This window comes from Myodes glareolus, chromosome 1 (genome assembly GCF_982192425.1).
Source record: "Myodes glareolus chromosome 1, mMyoGla1.1, whole genome shotgun sequence".
Classification (NCBI taxonomy): Eukaryota; Metazoa; Chordata; class Mammalia; order Rodentia; family Cricetidae; genus Myodes; species Myodes glareolus.
Window position 1 is genome coordinate 67,125,538 of NC_142026.1, and position 16,045 is coordinate 67,141,582.

At 43.3% G+C, this 16,045-nt stretch overlaps 1 protein-coding gene across 1 annotated transcript in view; it reads left to right on the plus strand.

Annotated features, from left to right (window-relative positions):
• Arhgap35 (Rho GTPase activating protein 35) overlaps positions 1-16,045 on the plus strand; it is a 106,334-nt gene that overhangs the window by 58,947 nt on the left and 31,342 nt on the right. The window contains exon 3 of the mRNA XM_085692825.2: positions 4,017-4,161. Within this exon, the coding sequence (XP_085548951.1) occupies positions 4,017-4,161 (145 nt within the window). The remainder of the gene's footprint in view (positions 1-4,016; positions 4,162-16,045) is intronic.

Consider the following 16,045-nt stretch of genomic DNA (forward strand, 5'->3'; position numbering starts at 1 on the left):
GCCCTCAGCATTAATAGCAGGTGCCTTTATCTGCTGGACCAACTCAGTGGCCCCAGGGTTCTTAGTATGCATGCTTTTTATGGGAGTGGGGTATTCTGGGGGTATGACCAGCATAAGCATGCTATCCTGGGGACTCAGTGGTGGAGTGCTTGCCTATCCTCTCTGCTCTAGGTTCAATCTCTGGTACAACTAAAAAGAGAGAAACTTGGGATCTGGTGCTTAGAAAGTTACTAGGTTTCTAGTGAGACAAACTCTCTAGCCAGTGGCTTGGAAGCATGCACGTGTGCATCACTTTGAGGAGTATATTGTTTCAATTTGATTAGATTCTAGAACTAAAGCTAGAAAGCATCCCATTGATGACTAGGAGAATCAGGATCACCTCCTGCTTTTTGGTTCTACTCTTTCTCTTAGCAGCACTTTATTTGGAAGCTTCAGTTTTACTGAAGAATAGAATTATCTTCATTTTGACCAAGAAATTTGGTGGGATTGATAGAAGTGGGTTTTTTTGTTTTTGTTTTTGTTTGTTTTTGGTTTTTTTTTAATACAGATGGTCAGTCACTGTTTATTCACATTTCAGAATTAACCTTTTAAATGGCAGAAACATTTACAGGAAGAGCATTGCTTGATCCAAGGCTATGTGACTACAACAGTACACATCAGCTGAAAGGTCCTGCCCGTAACACCATATGACCAGGATGATGCTAGGAAGGTAGATAGAGGTGATACAATACTTGACTCAAACCACATCAGTCAGATTGAAACCTAGAAATTTGTTTTTCTCTTGTGAGATAGGGTCTTACAGAAACCATCCTGGCCTCATACTTCTTATTTAGTCAAGGATGACCTTGAACTTTTGATCCTCTTCTTCCACTTCCAAGTGCTGTAATTAAAGGTGTGCACCACCACACCCAATTTTATGTGGTGCTGGGCTTCAAACTCAGAGTTTTATGCAAGTTGGACGAGTGTCCTACCAGTTGAACCATGTCCCCAGCGGGTTAAATTCTTTGCGGGGTGTGTGTGTGAGAGAGAGTTTTACTGTGTATTTTTAGTTGGCCTTGGACTCATAGAGATCCGCCTACCCTTACCTTACTACCATTCCAGGCTTTTTAATTTTTTTTTTTAATTCTTTGACTTATTTTTCCTTGTTGTTGTTTTGAGACAGGTTCTGGAATGCTGTATGTAGACCAGGCTGGCCTCAAACTGACAGGATCCACCTGCTTCTGCCTCCCAAGTGCTGGGACTAAAGGTGTGGACCACGGCGCCAGCCTCTTTGACAATTTCCTACACACACACACACACACACACACACACACACACTCACACTCACACTCACACGTATATACACACAATGTATCTTTATTTATTTACTTATGTATACCATGTTCTGTCTGTATGTATGCTTGCTGGCCAGAAGAGGTCACCAGATCTCATTACAGATGGTTATGAGCCACCATGTGGTTCCTGGGAATTGAACTCAGTACCTCTGGAGGAGCAGACAGTGTTCTTAACCTCTGAACCATCTCTCCAGCCCCACACAATGTATCTTGATTATATCTACCCTCCCCAAGTCCCCCATCCCCACTTAGCTTTATTGTCTTTTTCTTTTCTTTCTTTTTTTTTTTAAGCACTCTTATGTCCAATTAGTGTTGCCTGCATGCACATGAGCAACATACCTAGAAGGAAAATTAACTTTCCCTCTCAGACCAGCCATCAATTATCAGGCTCTTCAGCTAGGTGGAGCCTTATAAGCCCTCCCTCCATTCATGCTGGAAGTACTGCTGGTTTGATCTTATTTAGGTCTTGGGTAATACAGTAACTATAGCTGCTGTGACTTTGTAAGCACAATGATATGTTCTGTCCAGAAGTCAGCACTTGACAGCACCCTTCCCTCATCTTTTGGTTCTTCCATTTTGTCTGTCTCCCTCTTCAAGATGTCCTCTGAACCTTGTAGGGTTTGATAATCAGTGTTCCATTTAGAGCTGAGCCCTCACTCAACAGTCATTCATTCTTCGCACTTGGACAAGATTTGAGGCTCTACACTGACTGCTACTTAGTACAGAAACTTCTCTGACCAGAGCTGGAAGCAGTAATCTATGAGTATAAACATAAATATTTAGAGGACAGTTTAATAACATGTCTGTTTAGCAAAACAACAATAGGTCTTTTGTCCTCTGTGTGTTGTCTGTTCTGCCTTTTCCAGCGGGAATTATCACCAGGTTTACAGTACCAGAATTCCCTCCTGTGGAGCAGGCCTCAGATCCAATCAGAAAACAATTGGTTACCCCCATAGCAGCCATGCCATTATTGCACCTGTTGGTACATAATGTCTGGCAGCAAAGCTTAAACTCTTCATGTTGAGCTTTGTATAAGTATAGGTTATAGCATGCATCACACACTGCTGGACAGTCTAGATTTATCCATAAAGAAAAATCATAAGTCACTAGTTTGCTTTTCCCTAAAGTCAGTACCTGCTTACCTCAAGAGCTGTGGCATGTGTTTGTCAGGGCCAAGCCACATGGGAGTACATGAACCTCCACATTAACTTATTTAGCAGGCTAATGGTTAGGCTTTCTTTGCCCTTTGACTGTTTTCTGAGGTATTACCAGTTAGCAGCCCAGTATACTTTTTAATTTGCCTCTACCCTCTCTAATTCTAACTCCTACTTCCCAGTCCCACCCCTCTAATTTGCACAGGAAGTTTTCAAAGAATCTCAGACTAAACAGGAAGTAACTTGTTCCCTTATAAGGAATACTAAAATGAATGAAAATGGGCAGAAGAAAAGGGGAAGGTTGGCCTGTGTCCTCACAGTTGGATGTCTCCTTCTGTGGGTTTTATGGAAAGATCCCTAAATAGGTTTATAATCAATGCACATTGTTAAAGGGAGTCATCTGCCCTGCTACATTGGGCTGAACCACTTGGAAATGAAAACTGATTATTAGTATCACACTTCTCTAATTTACCTGTATTCTGTTGCCTTCTTCTTTTATTAGATACTTTAAGAAAGACTGACATTCTAAGCCTCACTTCTTTGACTTTGGGGAGTTTCCATTAGTATAAAACATGCCCCCTCCCCCAATATGAGCTTCAAAATAAAAGTACTAAATTCAATAGGGGTGGGGGTCACAGTTTGAGTGATTTTTGAGGCAGACTATCTCAGTTATTACTGTTAAATAGTATGGGCTTTAGTAATCAAGCATTATCATTGATTGAGTCATTTAGGCCTGTGGAGACTTCTTTTTCTTGAAAAAGTGAAAGGTTGTGAGGTTTTAAAGGAAGTATATGTGGGATTTGTTTGGTAACATAGTAAAATCTCAGTGGCTATCACTGCCCTGCTGACTGCTTCCTAAGAACTAAAAGAATAGACAGAATTACATTGTAGCCCAGGCTAGCCTGGTACTCTTGCTAGTCCTACCTCAGCCTCCCAAGGGCATGGGCCTGGGTTATGTTATTTTGTTTGTTTGATTAGTTGGCTTTACCATTTTCTAATGTGGAAAACACCAGGAATTAACCCCAGGCTAATGTATCAAAGGGAATCCTCGTTTGAGACAGCTCTAACAGAATACGTGCTGTCTGTCTTTTCTGGAACGAGGAAGTTACTAGTTTTTGGACCCATGTTTGATCTTTCCGAGGCATCAGCCATCTCTGAGTATATACCATCTATCATTATGTAGGTGGTTTGGAAAACTTCCTGTTTACTCCAGTGTGTCCCCAGTGGAGGATGTGGATGCCATTATGTTGTTACTTTATTGAGTAAACTTGGCCTGCTTCTTATAAACATCTTTGTTCTAATAATGCACTCTCACACCAAAGGTGTGGCTGTGTGACAATTTTCCAGTATCTTATGTGATATTTGGAGGCCAGAAAATGCTATAAAGGAGATGAACAAATTTGGATCTGTTTGTCCTCTTGAAATCTTTTCGGCACTTTGTTACCAACTGCCAGTTCCTCTTTGGAACCCTTGCAGATACATATGATACTCACTTTGTTTTGTGCTTCCCTTTTTCTTTCCTGGACAGAAACCAAAGCCCAAACCCCGACCATCCATCACGAAGGCAACCTGGGAGAGTAACTATTTTGGGGTGCCCTTAACAACTGTGGTGACTCCAGAGAAGCCAATTCCCATTTTTATTGAAAGATGCATTGAGTACATTGAAGCCACAGGTAAGCATCTCCCACAGCAAATAGTACCTTCCACTCCCTGCATGGAGCTTCCAAGAGGGCTGGGATTTGTGAACTTTCTGGAAATGAGAGATGCTAACAGAAAGGCGCTGGGTGATCTGACCACTGAAGCTTCAATCGGGAGGCTAGTGTGGCACTAAGGAGACCTAAAATATGTGGGAGCAGTTCTGTCCTCAGACCTGTCCTCACATAACTTTAGCGTGTGGTTAGTTTTTTGGTAGTTTGTGTTGTTTTCTGTCCCCTTGTGGACATGAGGGCAGAGTAAGGGCTATTACACTTAATAATTGGAACAAGTATTTGAGACTGTTGCCAATCCTGGCATTCTGATAAGGCATTTAAGACTCATGTACAGGTAGGGTCTCTGCTCTGAGGTAAGAAAACAATCATAGTGCTTGAATATCTTGTGATCATGTGACTGGGTTTTTGCACATGGAACAGTGAGATACAAAAAGAGAAGTTGCTTTAAGTTTTTATGTTCTTAAGATAGTACAGTTTTACTTGTGTGGATGCTTCATTTTACTGACTTAGGGCTCTTACATGTCTCTTTGCCTTCCACTTTCATATTATTGTTTCTTTCTTTCTTCTCCTAGCTACTTTCAGGGATCATTGAGGAGGAGGTCTTGTAGGCACCTGTCAGTGTGGATTCCCAAGCATTGTTGGTTGAGCTTAAGAATGTAGGCTTGGGAGCCAGGCAGGGTAGTGCACACTTTTAATTCCAGCACTAAAGGGGCATAGACGGGCAGATTTCTGTGAGGCCAGGGATACACAGTTAGACCCTGTCTCAACCCTCCCCTACCAAAAGGAGGATGAGGAAGAAGAAGAAGAAAAGGAGGGGAAAAAAAGAATATAGATTTGGAAGGCTTGAGGGAATGCTCAGCAGTTAATGAGTGCTGTGTGCTTTTGCAGAAGACTGGGGTTTGAGTCCCAATATCCACATGGCAGCTCACAACCATCCAAAATACCTTCTGGAGCACTGTCTTCTAGCCGTAAGCATTGCATGAATGTAGATAATGCATGCAAGCAAAACACCCATGCACATAAAATAAATAAAATTTAAGGTGGAAAATATAGAGGCTTGGGCTAGGTGTGTAGCTCAATACTAGAGCACTTACCTGGCTTGTGCAAGGTCCTGTGTCTCATTCTTCACACCTCCAGAGCATACACAAACATGGAACTCTGTGTCCTCTTAATCCTTTTCAACCCTGACGCTTGTCCACCATCAGTCACTGTCAAACCAAGCTGCTGCTCTGCAAACTCCACCAGATTGCATCACTGTCTCTCCAAACATTGATTCATCTGATCTCATCCCAGGCCTGTTAGATCTACATCATCTCTTGCCTCTGTCCCCACCCATTCATTTCTCCTTCCCCACCATCATCTCTTTCCAAGTAAGACATTGTTTTATGTGTATATTCCTCAGCCCCTAAACTCTGAAAGTGTGCCTTTTTAAAAGTTATTTACTTTAATTGACAACAAAACTATACATTTTGTACAACTGGTTTGAAATACAGATTGCCTAACTGCATTGTATCTTACTGCAGTGTTGTATAAGCAGCTGCTGTTGCTGATTGTGAAACGTCATCTCCTTGTGTGTTTAAGAAGCAGGATCCACCTTAAGCTTCACACCTTAAATCTTGGCAGTTGAGAGGCAGAGGCAGGAAGTTCTCTGAGTTAAGGCCAGCCAGAGCTACACAATGAGACCCTGCGTCAAAAAAAGAGACAGAATAATTAGTAGAGTTATTCTGGGGTCCTGATAAACCTTTGAACACATGGCCTTCCTTGGATCAGAATCTCATCTCTGCCATCTGTTCATCACTGCATTGTGACCACTAATAACTAGCCTGTCTCGTGGAGGGACTACAGAGCTCAGGGAGACCCACATGAGTGGCATAGATTGTGGTGCCTGGAACATAGCCATGCTCCAAGAGTCCTGAATCTTGACAGGCCACTGTGACTTTGTGTTGGTATATCTTATCCCTTCACTCAGAGGCACTGGCATCATCTCTGCTCCTGTGCCCAAGAAGTTAACTGATGATTGCCGGTATTAATGACTGCTGCACATCAGGCAGAGACACTGTCACCCCGGGCAACTTTACCAAGGTCACCTTTGATACCATCTCAGAGACCTACAGCTACCTGACTCCTGACCTCTGGAAAGAGATTGTATTCACCAAGTCTCCTTATTAGGAATTCCCTGACCATCTTGTGAAAACCCACACCAGTGTCTCTGTTCAGAGGACCCAGGCTCCAGCTGTGGCTACCATATAAGGGTTTTTTGTTTGTTTGGTTGGTTTTTTGTTTGGTTGGTTTCTTTGTGTAGCCTTTGCTGTCCTGGAACTTACTCTGTAAATCAAGCTGGCTACAAACTCACAGAGATCCACCTGCCTCTGTCTCCTGAGTTCTGGGATTAAAGATGTGTGACACCATGGCCCAGCTCCACAAAAGTGTTTTTGTTGTAGGAGGGCACTTGTTAACCCAGACTCCCATAATAATCACACAGAAACCACATTATTTAAATCACTGTTTGGCCCATTAGCTCTGGCTTCTTATTTGCTAACTCTTACATCTTAATTTAACCCATCTCCATTAATTTGTATATCACCACGAGGTCATGGCCTACCAGCAGTTTCAGCACATCTGTCTCAGGCAGTGACTCCGTGGCTTCTCTCTGACTCCGCCTCCTTTCTCCCAGCATTCCATTTAGTCCCTCCACCCCCAACTAGCTCTGTTCTACCCTATAAGGCCAAGCCAGGTTCTTTATTAACCATTGGTATTCACAGCATACAGAGGGGACTCCCACATCACCATATAAGAAAAACAAAGTGAATTCAGTCTGAGTTTTTCATTGATGTTTGTTTGGATTTTGGGTTTTTTTTATATATATATATATATCCTGAATGTTGGTCTGTATACCAGGCTGGCTTCCTTCTCTTTGCTAGGATTACAGGTGTGTGTCACCACACCAGTAACTCCCCCCCACCCCCCGCCACTGCCCTTTCTCTTGGTTTGCCAGTTTGAAGGTAGTAAGCGTTATTGAAAAGTTGAAAGAGGCTTCATACTTCACTGGCTATACTGGCATTGTCACTTTAAGAATATTCACCAGGGCCCTGGCAAGACCTTCACTGGTAGAAGGTGAAAACCACCTCCTAAAAGTCCCTGACCTCCACACGCACGCCACAGCACAAACATGTACCCTCACGCATGTACTAGTAGTGATAGATTTTTAAAAAGAAAGCATTGTCTGCCAAGGCTAGAGTAGATCTCAGTGCTCAGGCACCTGCATAGCTGCTCAACATGAACACTGGGTTCCACCTCCAGCACCTGAAAGAAAATCATTATCCTTGATAATACTGATAGTGTTATTTCATGTTTACTCTATGTTTGAATTTGCTCAGCTGACTTTTAACTGTTATGGTTGAGTTTTTTTACTCTAGGATGCAAACACTCAGCTCCATCCTCACTCCACCACTCCTACTGCCACCATTACTTTTTCTGAAGTGTGTAGACAGTTGCCTTACAGAGTAACTTTGATGTAAAGTACTATCTGAACCTCTCATCACCCTCATCCCACTTCAGCACTACATATGACCTCCTCAGAGTGTGGTCTTGGATAAGTAAGTTCCCTGCTTGCAGTGGGCACAGGACTAGTGCTTCGCCCTCAAGCAGAACACATCTGTGACGTAGACTTGTAAGAGCTCTGTAGGCTTGTGTTGAATGATTGGACTTTCCTTCGGGAAAATGGGTGCTGTCACTGGCCTCTCATGTCTTTGTTCTTCACTCATGTGAGGAACTGCAGTATAGAGTCCAGGCATGCCCTTCCAGACAAGCAGAAACAACATCCCATCAAACTTTGTCAGAGCTGACCAATCTCAAAAGAACTTATATCCCAGTTTCCTCATCTGTTTCCTTCATCTTGATACCCTGACACATGACCCTGGCAGATAAAACAGTGTACTGCACTTTGTATTTCAGAGGCAGGGCTTGAGAGCTCAGACCCCAGCCTCGGGGCTCATGATGCTACCCATCCACCCACCTCTCAGCCTAACCAGAGCACAGCCGAGCAGGAGCATGGACAACAGAGTAGAAGCGTATAATGAGAAGACTTACCAGTATGCAAATCAGGACAACTTAATCCATCCCAGTACCTTTAAAAATTGTGGGGTTTGTTGTCAATTGTTTTGTTTTGTTTTTGAGGCTGGGTCTCCTGGAGCCCAGTCTGGCCTTGAACTTGCTGCTTCCGTGAGGATAAACTTGTGAATTCTTCATCGTTCTGCTTCCACCTCCCAGGTGCTGAGATTGCAAGTGTGCACCAGCTGGGGTTATTATGGTGTTCTCATGTGAAAACTGTCATACCTGCAGTTTTATTTATAACCCACCTTCTATTGAAGCTCTTTCTGAGTATGTTTTCCTCCTTAGGGTAACTTGGCCCATCATGAGTGCAGATTGATTTTGGTTTGTTCTTGTTTTCCTCATAACCAGTTCCTTTACCTTTGTTTCATGTTCCCCAAAATTATATTGTGCTGAGGCTACTGTGGCCAGTGGTTAGAAGAGCTCTCACATTGATTTGCAGATGCTATTAGGCAGCTTCAGGGTCAGCCTCTTTGCTTGCTGTGCTAATAGGGTGTTAGATTTTCATCCTCTCAGCTCTTGTTACATGGAAAACCTGGAAGAGGGCATGTTACTACCACAGCTGCTCTGGGACCTCCGTGAGAGTCACTGTGCAGAGGGGAGGCTGGGCCTGTCTTTCTGTCCTATGCCCTCCCTGGCCCTTGGTTTCATTTATGTGAAAAATAGGTTGAGGCCATAGAGTCACTGCTCCCTTGTGGAGCCTGTGTGACTCCTAAGTAACAGAGAATACTGGCCAAGTTAATTGAACTCCCTGCTTCATGACAGGAAGTAGGAGTATTCGGTTCTGTACAGTTTATGTGTCTGAAAGTAGGGTGAAAGCTCACTTTTAGAACATTGTTCTGAGAGTACCTGTTCAGAATAAGGCTTAAATTTGGAATTGTCCAGGTTGGTTAAATAAATTTCAAAGCCTGTGTCTCAGTCAGATTTGAATCAAGGTTTCCTGTGGTTCAGGAAATGACTATGCTGTATATCACAGGAACCTACGAGGGAGCTTTCAGGGGCCCTTCACTTACCAGTGCATCCCGGATGCTCAGCACCTGGCACTTGCCATGGCAGTTGTTCCCTGACACTGACACAGCTTCATCTCTAGCCACTTAACTAAACGTTTCTCTTGTCATAAAGTAATCTGTGAGACCAAACCTTCCTGTGACTTCCAACCTTGTTCTCCGAGAGTAGGTGGAAATAGGATGATACTCAGTGTTCTCATCTGCTAATCATTTCTTAATCAGGTTGCTTTCTGAGAGGTACCCAGTCCCTAGCCCTGTAGCAAGCATGGCAGGCAGCCATTGTTGGGCATAGTGAAGTGGTTTCGTGACAGAAGATACCTGTTTGACATCCTGAATCATAATACCGAGACCATTCTGTGCACATAACTGGTGGGCCTCCAATCTGTTGTTACTTTTTGTTGTTGTTTTGTTTTTTTGTTTTTCGAGACAAGGTTTCACTGTAGCTTTGGAGCCTGTCCTGGAACTAGGTCTTATAGACCAGTCTGGCCTCGGACTCACAGGGATCGTCTGCTCTGCCTCTCGAGTGCTAGGATTAAAGGTGTGCGCCACCACCGCCCAGTGTTACTATTTTACTTTTTTTTTAAAGCTTCATTGTTTTTATATTTATAGCTGTTTTGCTTGCATGTTATGTCTGTGCACTGTGTGTGTACAGTGCCTTAGGATACCAAAAAGAACATAGAACCCTGTAAGTGGACTTACAGACAGTTGTGAACCACTATGTGAGTGCTGAGAATCGAACCCTGGTCTTCTGGAAGGACACCCACTGCACTTAACCACTCATTGATCTCTCCAGCACCCTGTTCGATCTCTCCAGCACCCTGTTGGTACATTTTAATTTTAGTTGGCTCCCATGAATTAAAAAAAAAAATCCCCCAAGTCTAGAAAGCTTGGAATCTGTCAAATAATAATGCCAGAAATGGCTTGCTGTCATACTCATCAGCCCACTTTTCTAATCATACATATTTGTGGATGTTGGTGTGAGCTGTCATTGTTTCTGTTTGCCTTTCACGATAGCTTGTTCTATTGATTGAAAGACGTGGGTGTGGTGGAAAACTGGCCCTTGGGATGGGGTAGGGGCATCTCAATCGTTATAGTTCTTCTGGGAGAACCTTGGGTGTCATCACAGTACAGGGTGCGCATCATTGGCAAGAAGATGGCAATGTGTGTGGTCCCATCCACTAATCTTGGAGTAGTGATACATTAAAACTTAAAGGCAACCTGGCATCCCTATGGGGCTGCTCCTAGTTGGGTGCAGTGTTGTAGTTGAAACCCATTCATTTATAAAAGCTCTTTGTGAACTAGGTGTGGTTGTGATACTAAGCTCTCAAGGAGGCACATGAGCTTTGTGAGTTGTAAGACTAACCTGGTCTACATAATGAGTTACAGGCCAGCCAAGGCTGCATAGTGAAGGCCTGTCTCAAAAAATGTATTAATTAAAAAAAAAAGAAAGAAAGCTTTTGTGGGAAGTCCTAGAACGGAGCCGTACCACCCTACCTTGGTAACAGTGCAATATGTCATCATTTAGTGGTTCTGTGAAACAAGTGGTGCCTTCAGGGACACTGGGCCTTGCTGGACAGCATAACTGGTCAGGCTTGCCTAAGTGGTGAAGTCCCAAATACAGAACCACATACTTGTAGAAAGGTAGAAATTTCTGAGAACTCATGAGTAGATCTAAAAATAATCTGGTAGGAGTGGCAGATTTCACCCAATCTGTATTCAATAAATGCCTTTTTATAATTATTATTAATTAAGAACCTGCTGTATGTTAAGCACTGTATTGCACTTAAGATTACCCTCATTGTGTCCAAGATGGGAAATATAGACATAATCATACATCCATAATTAATCAACACTATACATGATTGGATTTTTAAATTGTTAGGTAATAAAGCAACTGGCAGGATCAAGTGTTGGCAAGGAGGTGAAGCAGTTAGCACCCTCACAGAAACCACCAAGGGGTGTAGAGAAGGTGGGTGGCTTTGCAGAGCTCTTTGGCACACTACAAAAAAGTTAAATATACATTTACCATCCACTTCTAGGTATTTATTTACCCAAGGGAAATAAAAACATATGTTCACTCAGACTTAGACGCCACAGTTTGTAGTGGCTTAGTTCCGGAGAGCTTCAAGTTGGAAAGAACCCAGACATCCCTCAGCAGGTGAAAGAACAAACTGGTGCATCTACCCCATGAAGTACAACTTGGAACCCAAAGGTACTAGCATTGTCACACCCACTAAGATGATAGACTGCCACTCTGCCAAGAATGGCAGAAGTTAGGCACAAAACCACAGAAATGACTGTAGAGTGAAGGCCACTCTGGCAGCAAGCAGGACAGTGCAACCTGGAAGCTGACCCAGAAATGACTTATAGCAACAGGACTTGAGGAAACTGAGGGGCAGCATTCTGTGTCTTGAATCAATTTTGTTCATATACACATTTTATAATTGACCCTTTAAGTGGATACCTCAGTAACTCTTGCCTTAGTGAAGGTGATCTTAAGATATTCAAAGTGTTGCTGACTGAATGATTTAGAGAACTTGATTATGATTTTACAACCCCAAGCTAACTGTGATAGTTCATGCTTCTAGTTTCATCACTTGGGAGACAAAAGCAGGAGATGCTGTTTCAATAACAAATTATTGTGTATGTATATAAGTGTGTGTGTGATAGATAGATAGATAGATAGATAGATAGATAGATAGATAGATAGATAGATAAATAGATAGAAAAATCACCAAACATCAATTAGTGATGAAGTACTTTATGCTGGAGAGGGCTAAGCTTACCATGCTAATAGCATGATTGGACATAGCCTGCCCACTAGCAGTGCACCCTAACCTTATAAGCTTCCTTGCCAAATATTTCATCTGAATCTTTCTCAGGAGACAATGACTGAACAAATCAGATGTGTTATATTTAAAAGACAATTGGGCGAAGTGATGATGGCGTGCACCTTTAATCCCAGCACTCAGGAGGCAGAAGCAGGCAGATCTCTGTGAGTTGGAGGCCAGCCTATGAGTTCGAGGACAGCCAAGGCTATCCACAAAGAGAAATGCAGTCTCAAAAAACCTAAATAAATGAATAAGTGAGTGAGTGAATGGTGACTGGCCCAACCTCAACAAAGTTAGTGTTGTGAAGAAGAGTTTGGGGACCGGATATGAACCCCTTTCCCTTCATGGCCCAGTGTTAAGCCACTGGCTGTGAAGTCACACCAGCTTTACCCCTGTACCCAGGCTATCAGTCAGAAGATTCTGAGAATCAAATCTCATCTATGTTTTGAGAGAAGGTCTGGTGATGGCTTACTTGATGTTAGCTATCATTTCTTTTTATTTATATATATATATATATATTTTTTAATTTTTTTGATGGTTTAACTTTATTTTATGTGCATTGGTGTGAAGGTGTCAGATCTCATGGAACTGCATTTTCAGACAGTTGTGAGCTGCCATGTGGGTGCTGGGAATTGAACCCAGGTTCTCTGGAAGAGCAGTCAGTGCTCTTAACCACTGAGCCATCTCTCCAGCCCCTAGCTATCATTTCAATGACACCTAATATAGTGACTTGTTATGGGGTAAACATCAAAATAGAGATCTTCCCAGAACAGTTGGCTAAGTAACACTGAATTGTGACACCAGTAGCTTTTTCTTTCTTCTTTCTTTCTCTCTTTCTTTTTTCTTTTTCTTTTCAAGACAGGGTTGCTCTGTGTAGCCCTGCTGTCTTGAAACTCACTCTGTAGACCAGGCTGACCTCACACACACAGAGATCTGCCTGCCTCTGCCTCCCAAGTGCTGGTATTAAAGGCTTGTGCCGCCACTGCCTGGCACCACAGTAGATTTCTTAAACTTCTCATTGAAATTGACTGTAAGTTAAGAGAAGTACACCTTTCATGAATATAGATGTGCATGGTGGAGTACATCTGTGCCACTATAACCACTACAGAGAAGGAGCAGAACGTGAGCAACCCCCTAGCAGGGCCCATGTAGTTCTTTCTTTCCCTTAGGAAGGATAAGTACTGTTCTGGCTTTTGACAGGATAGAATAGCTTTCACAGTGGAATGGTACCAGATACCCATTTCATACCTGGCTTCTCTCACTCAACAATATATCTGTGGGCAGTTATGAACAGTCCTGCAGTGAACACTTTTGCATGTGCATGTTGGTAGACTTAGCTTAGCATGTGCCTAGAAGGAAGGCAGGGTTGAATTATTCAGTTTAGTTAGCATACTTAACATAATGGCTTTGCGCCTGCTATCCTTTAGGATCAGGGATGAGGATGGGGATGCCACAATGACCCACATTCCTGTAGTACCTGAATGTTTCTACCTGTGCGCTGCAGCAACTCTCTTTACTGTGGTTCTCTGTGGTTTTCAGTTCAGACTGATTTACATAATCTTGATCCCAGGGTCCTGCTTGCCCAGCCATTGATCTCAGCTTAAATATTGCCTGTATGTGAAAGAGATAAGTGACACTCTCCCCTGGCACTTTACCGTGATGCATAGGTCTCACCAAGACTGCAAGACAGAATGGTCAGCTCTCGGGTGGTGTGAGAAGACAAGTTAGGAAGCAAAGTCTAACCAATCCAGTGACCTGCAACCACACTCTGTCACTCCCTAAGCACTTGTGTATGTGGTTCAGTATTATGTCTCTACTTAGAGGCAACCCTCAGCTCCTCCATAAAAATAAAGATTCAGAACTGTGACCTTCCCCGAGCTCATTTGCCTGGGTAAATGTGCCGTGCTTTCTGTGTGACAGATTTAGGTTTCACTACTAATTGATGGGAACATCTTCAGGGAGCTACTCTTGCCATTAGATCAGAGGCCTTTGGGAGACAGCCTTGCAACAAACACTCTCAGAGCCAACTGAGCATCCCTGTGAGGGCAGGGCACAGAATACTGCTGTCATTAACAGTAGATCTGCTGCAGAGGCCTTCAGCACAGACCTGTGCTATACATTCTGCACATTTTGGTGGTGTTTTCTCTCTAGTGAATATTCTGTACAGGATGAACCTCAAGCCAAGCCTTGGCTTTTCTGCTTACTAGCAAATGTTTAACCTTGCCTTGCCTTCACTGCCCTGGCTATAAAATGGAACTAATGAAAGCACTTTGAGTCAGTAGGATGACTCATGTTACAGACCTTGTAACAGTAGCTAGTGGCCATAAGTAGTGAGCTCATTGCTATTGCCGCTGCTGTTGCTGCTGTTGACATTGTCCAGGATACTGCACCCTTATCTGCCCCCTACACAGAGGTGCCAGCTTTCAAGAGTCCAGAATAGGCTACTCCCCACAGAGAGTAGCTTGCCCGAGGGACACTCCTTATTGAATTGCTGGAGACTATAGCAGGGTGGGTCAACATGAACTCTGGAACCTATGCAGTTGCTTTAAGATTCCAGTTCTACTGTGTATGTAGGCTGAACTGCTTCCTGTCTATAAAACCACCCAGCCTACCTCTTAGAACTGACCCTCAGAAATTCTGTTTGTGAGATGCTTGCCTAGGTCAGTCAACCTCAGAACAGGAAGTGGGGAGCTATTACAACCATGCTGTGAAATTTCACTTTGAACTTCTTGCTGCTTACTCTTGTAGTTGGGATTTTGGTCTTCTGTTCATAGTCCTCCCTGTTGTCCATGCCTACCATACAACTTAGGAATTAGATTCCCCCCCCCCCAAAGGTCTCATGCCTCCATTTTGTCTCATTCTTGTGAATTTCTTAGCCTGCTCCAGAGAGTCAAAGTAGGTGGCCCAGAGCAGTGAAGGCTCTGCAAGTAGAGATTGAGCATCTCATATCAGGTGCCATGTTCAGGTGCTAGACATTCACTGCTGGACAAGAGACACAAGTCCTTGCCCTTCTGTAGCATGTGGTGCAGTTGAGCAAGAGAGGGCAGTGTTTAATAAGTAAAATGTGAAGGGTCTCAATGGTTAATACTCCAGAGAAAATAAAATAAGCCTCTCCCCTGGAATATGAACTCTCTTGATTGATAATCTATATTTCCTGTAATAAGGGTTGAAGAACTAGGCTTTTGGATGGATTAATATTTTGGTTGATTGGTTTGTTGAGACAGGGTCTTGCTATGTAGCTCTGGTTGGTCTGATACTCACTGTGTAGCCCAGACTGACTCTAAATTAGTTTTTAGAAGGGCAAAAGTGTTGTGAAAGCTGGAGCCATTCTATGTCCTTTGGATGGAGAGATTATAAGTGGGAATGTCCTGAGACTGGAATATTGTTTTCAGAGCCCTGGGCACTCTGAGGAAGGGCACTATTGGTTGAGGGCTTTGAGTGGAGAGGTGGAATTTGGCCTCCTTCTAGTAAAGCAACTCTGCCATTGTGTGAAGTGCCTGGCCCTAGACGGCTCAAGAGCTCTTGCTGTAGCTGTCTTTCTACATGTCTCACTCTGCTCTGCTCCTTCTGGAAGGAGAGAAGGCACAGAGGTCCTGGTCCCCCTTATTGCTAGTCAACATCCCCCAGACCTGTAGTCCCAGCTGGATTGAACCTGGGAGTGGAGCTGGTCTGCCCAAGCTGGATGTCTTTCACAATCACTCTTTGGTGCCATGTCTCCACATCATTGTTCATCACTTGGTCTGATGGACCATATCCTCCATTCTGGCAGGCTACTAGTATAACACTTCTCTTTTTGTAGGTGGGTTATATGTTTGTTTGTTGCCATTTATAAGAAGAGACCCGAAAGAATCCACCACCTGTTCTTACTCTCTTCTGACTATGGGTGGATACAGCAAGAAG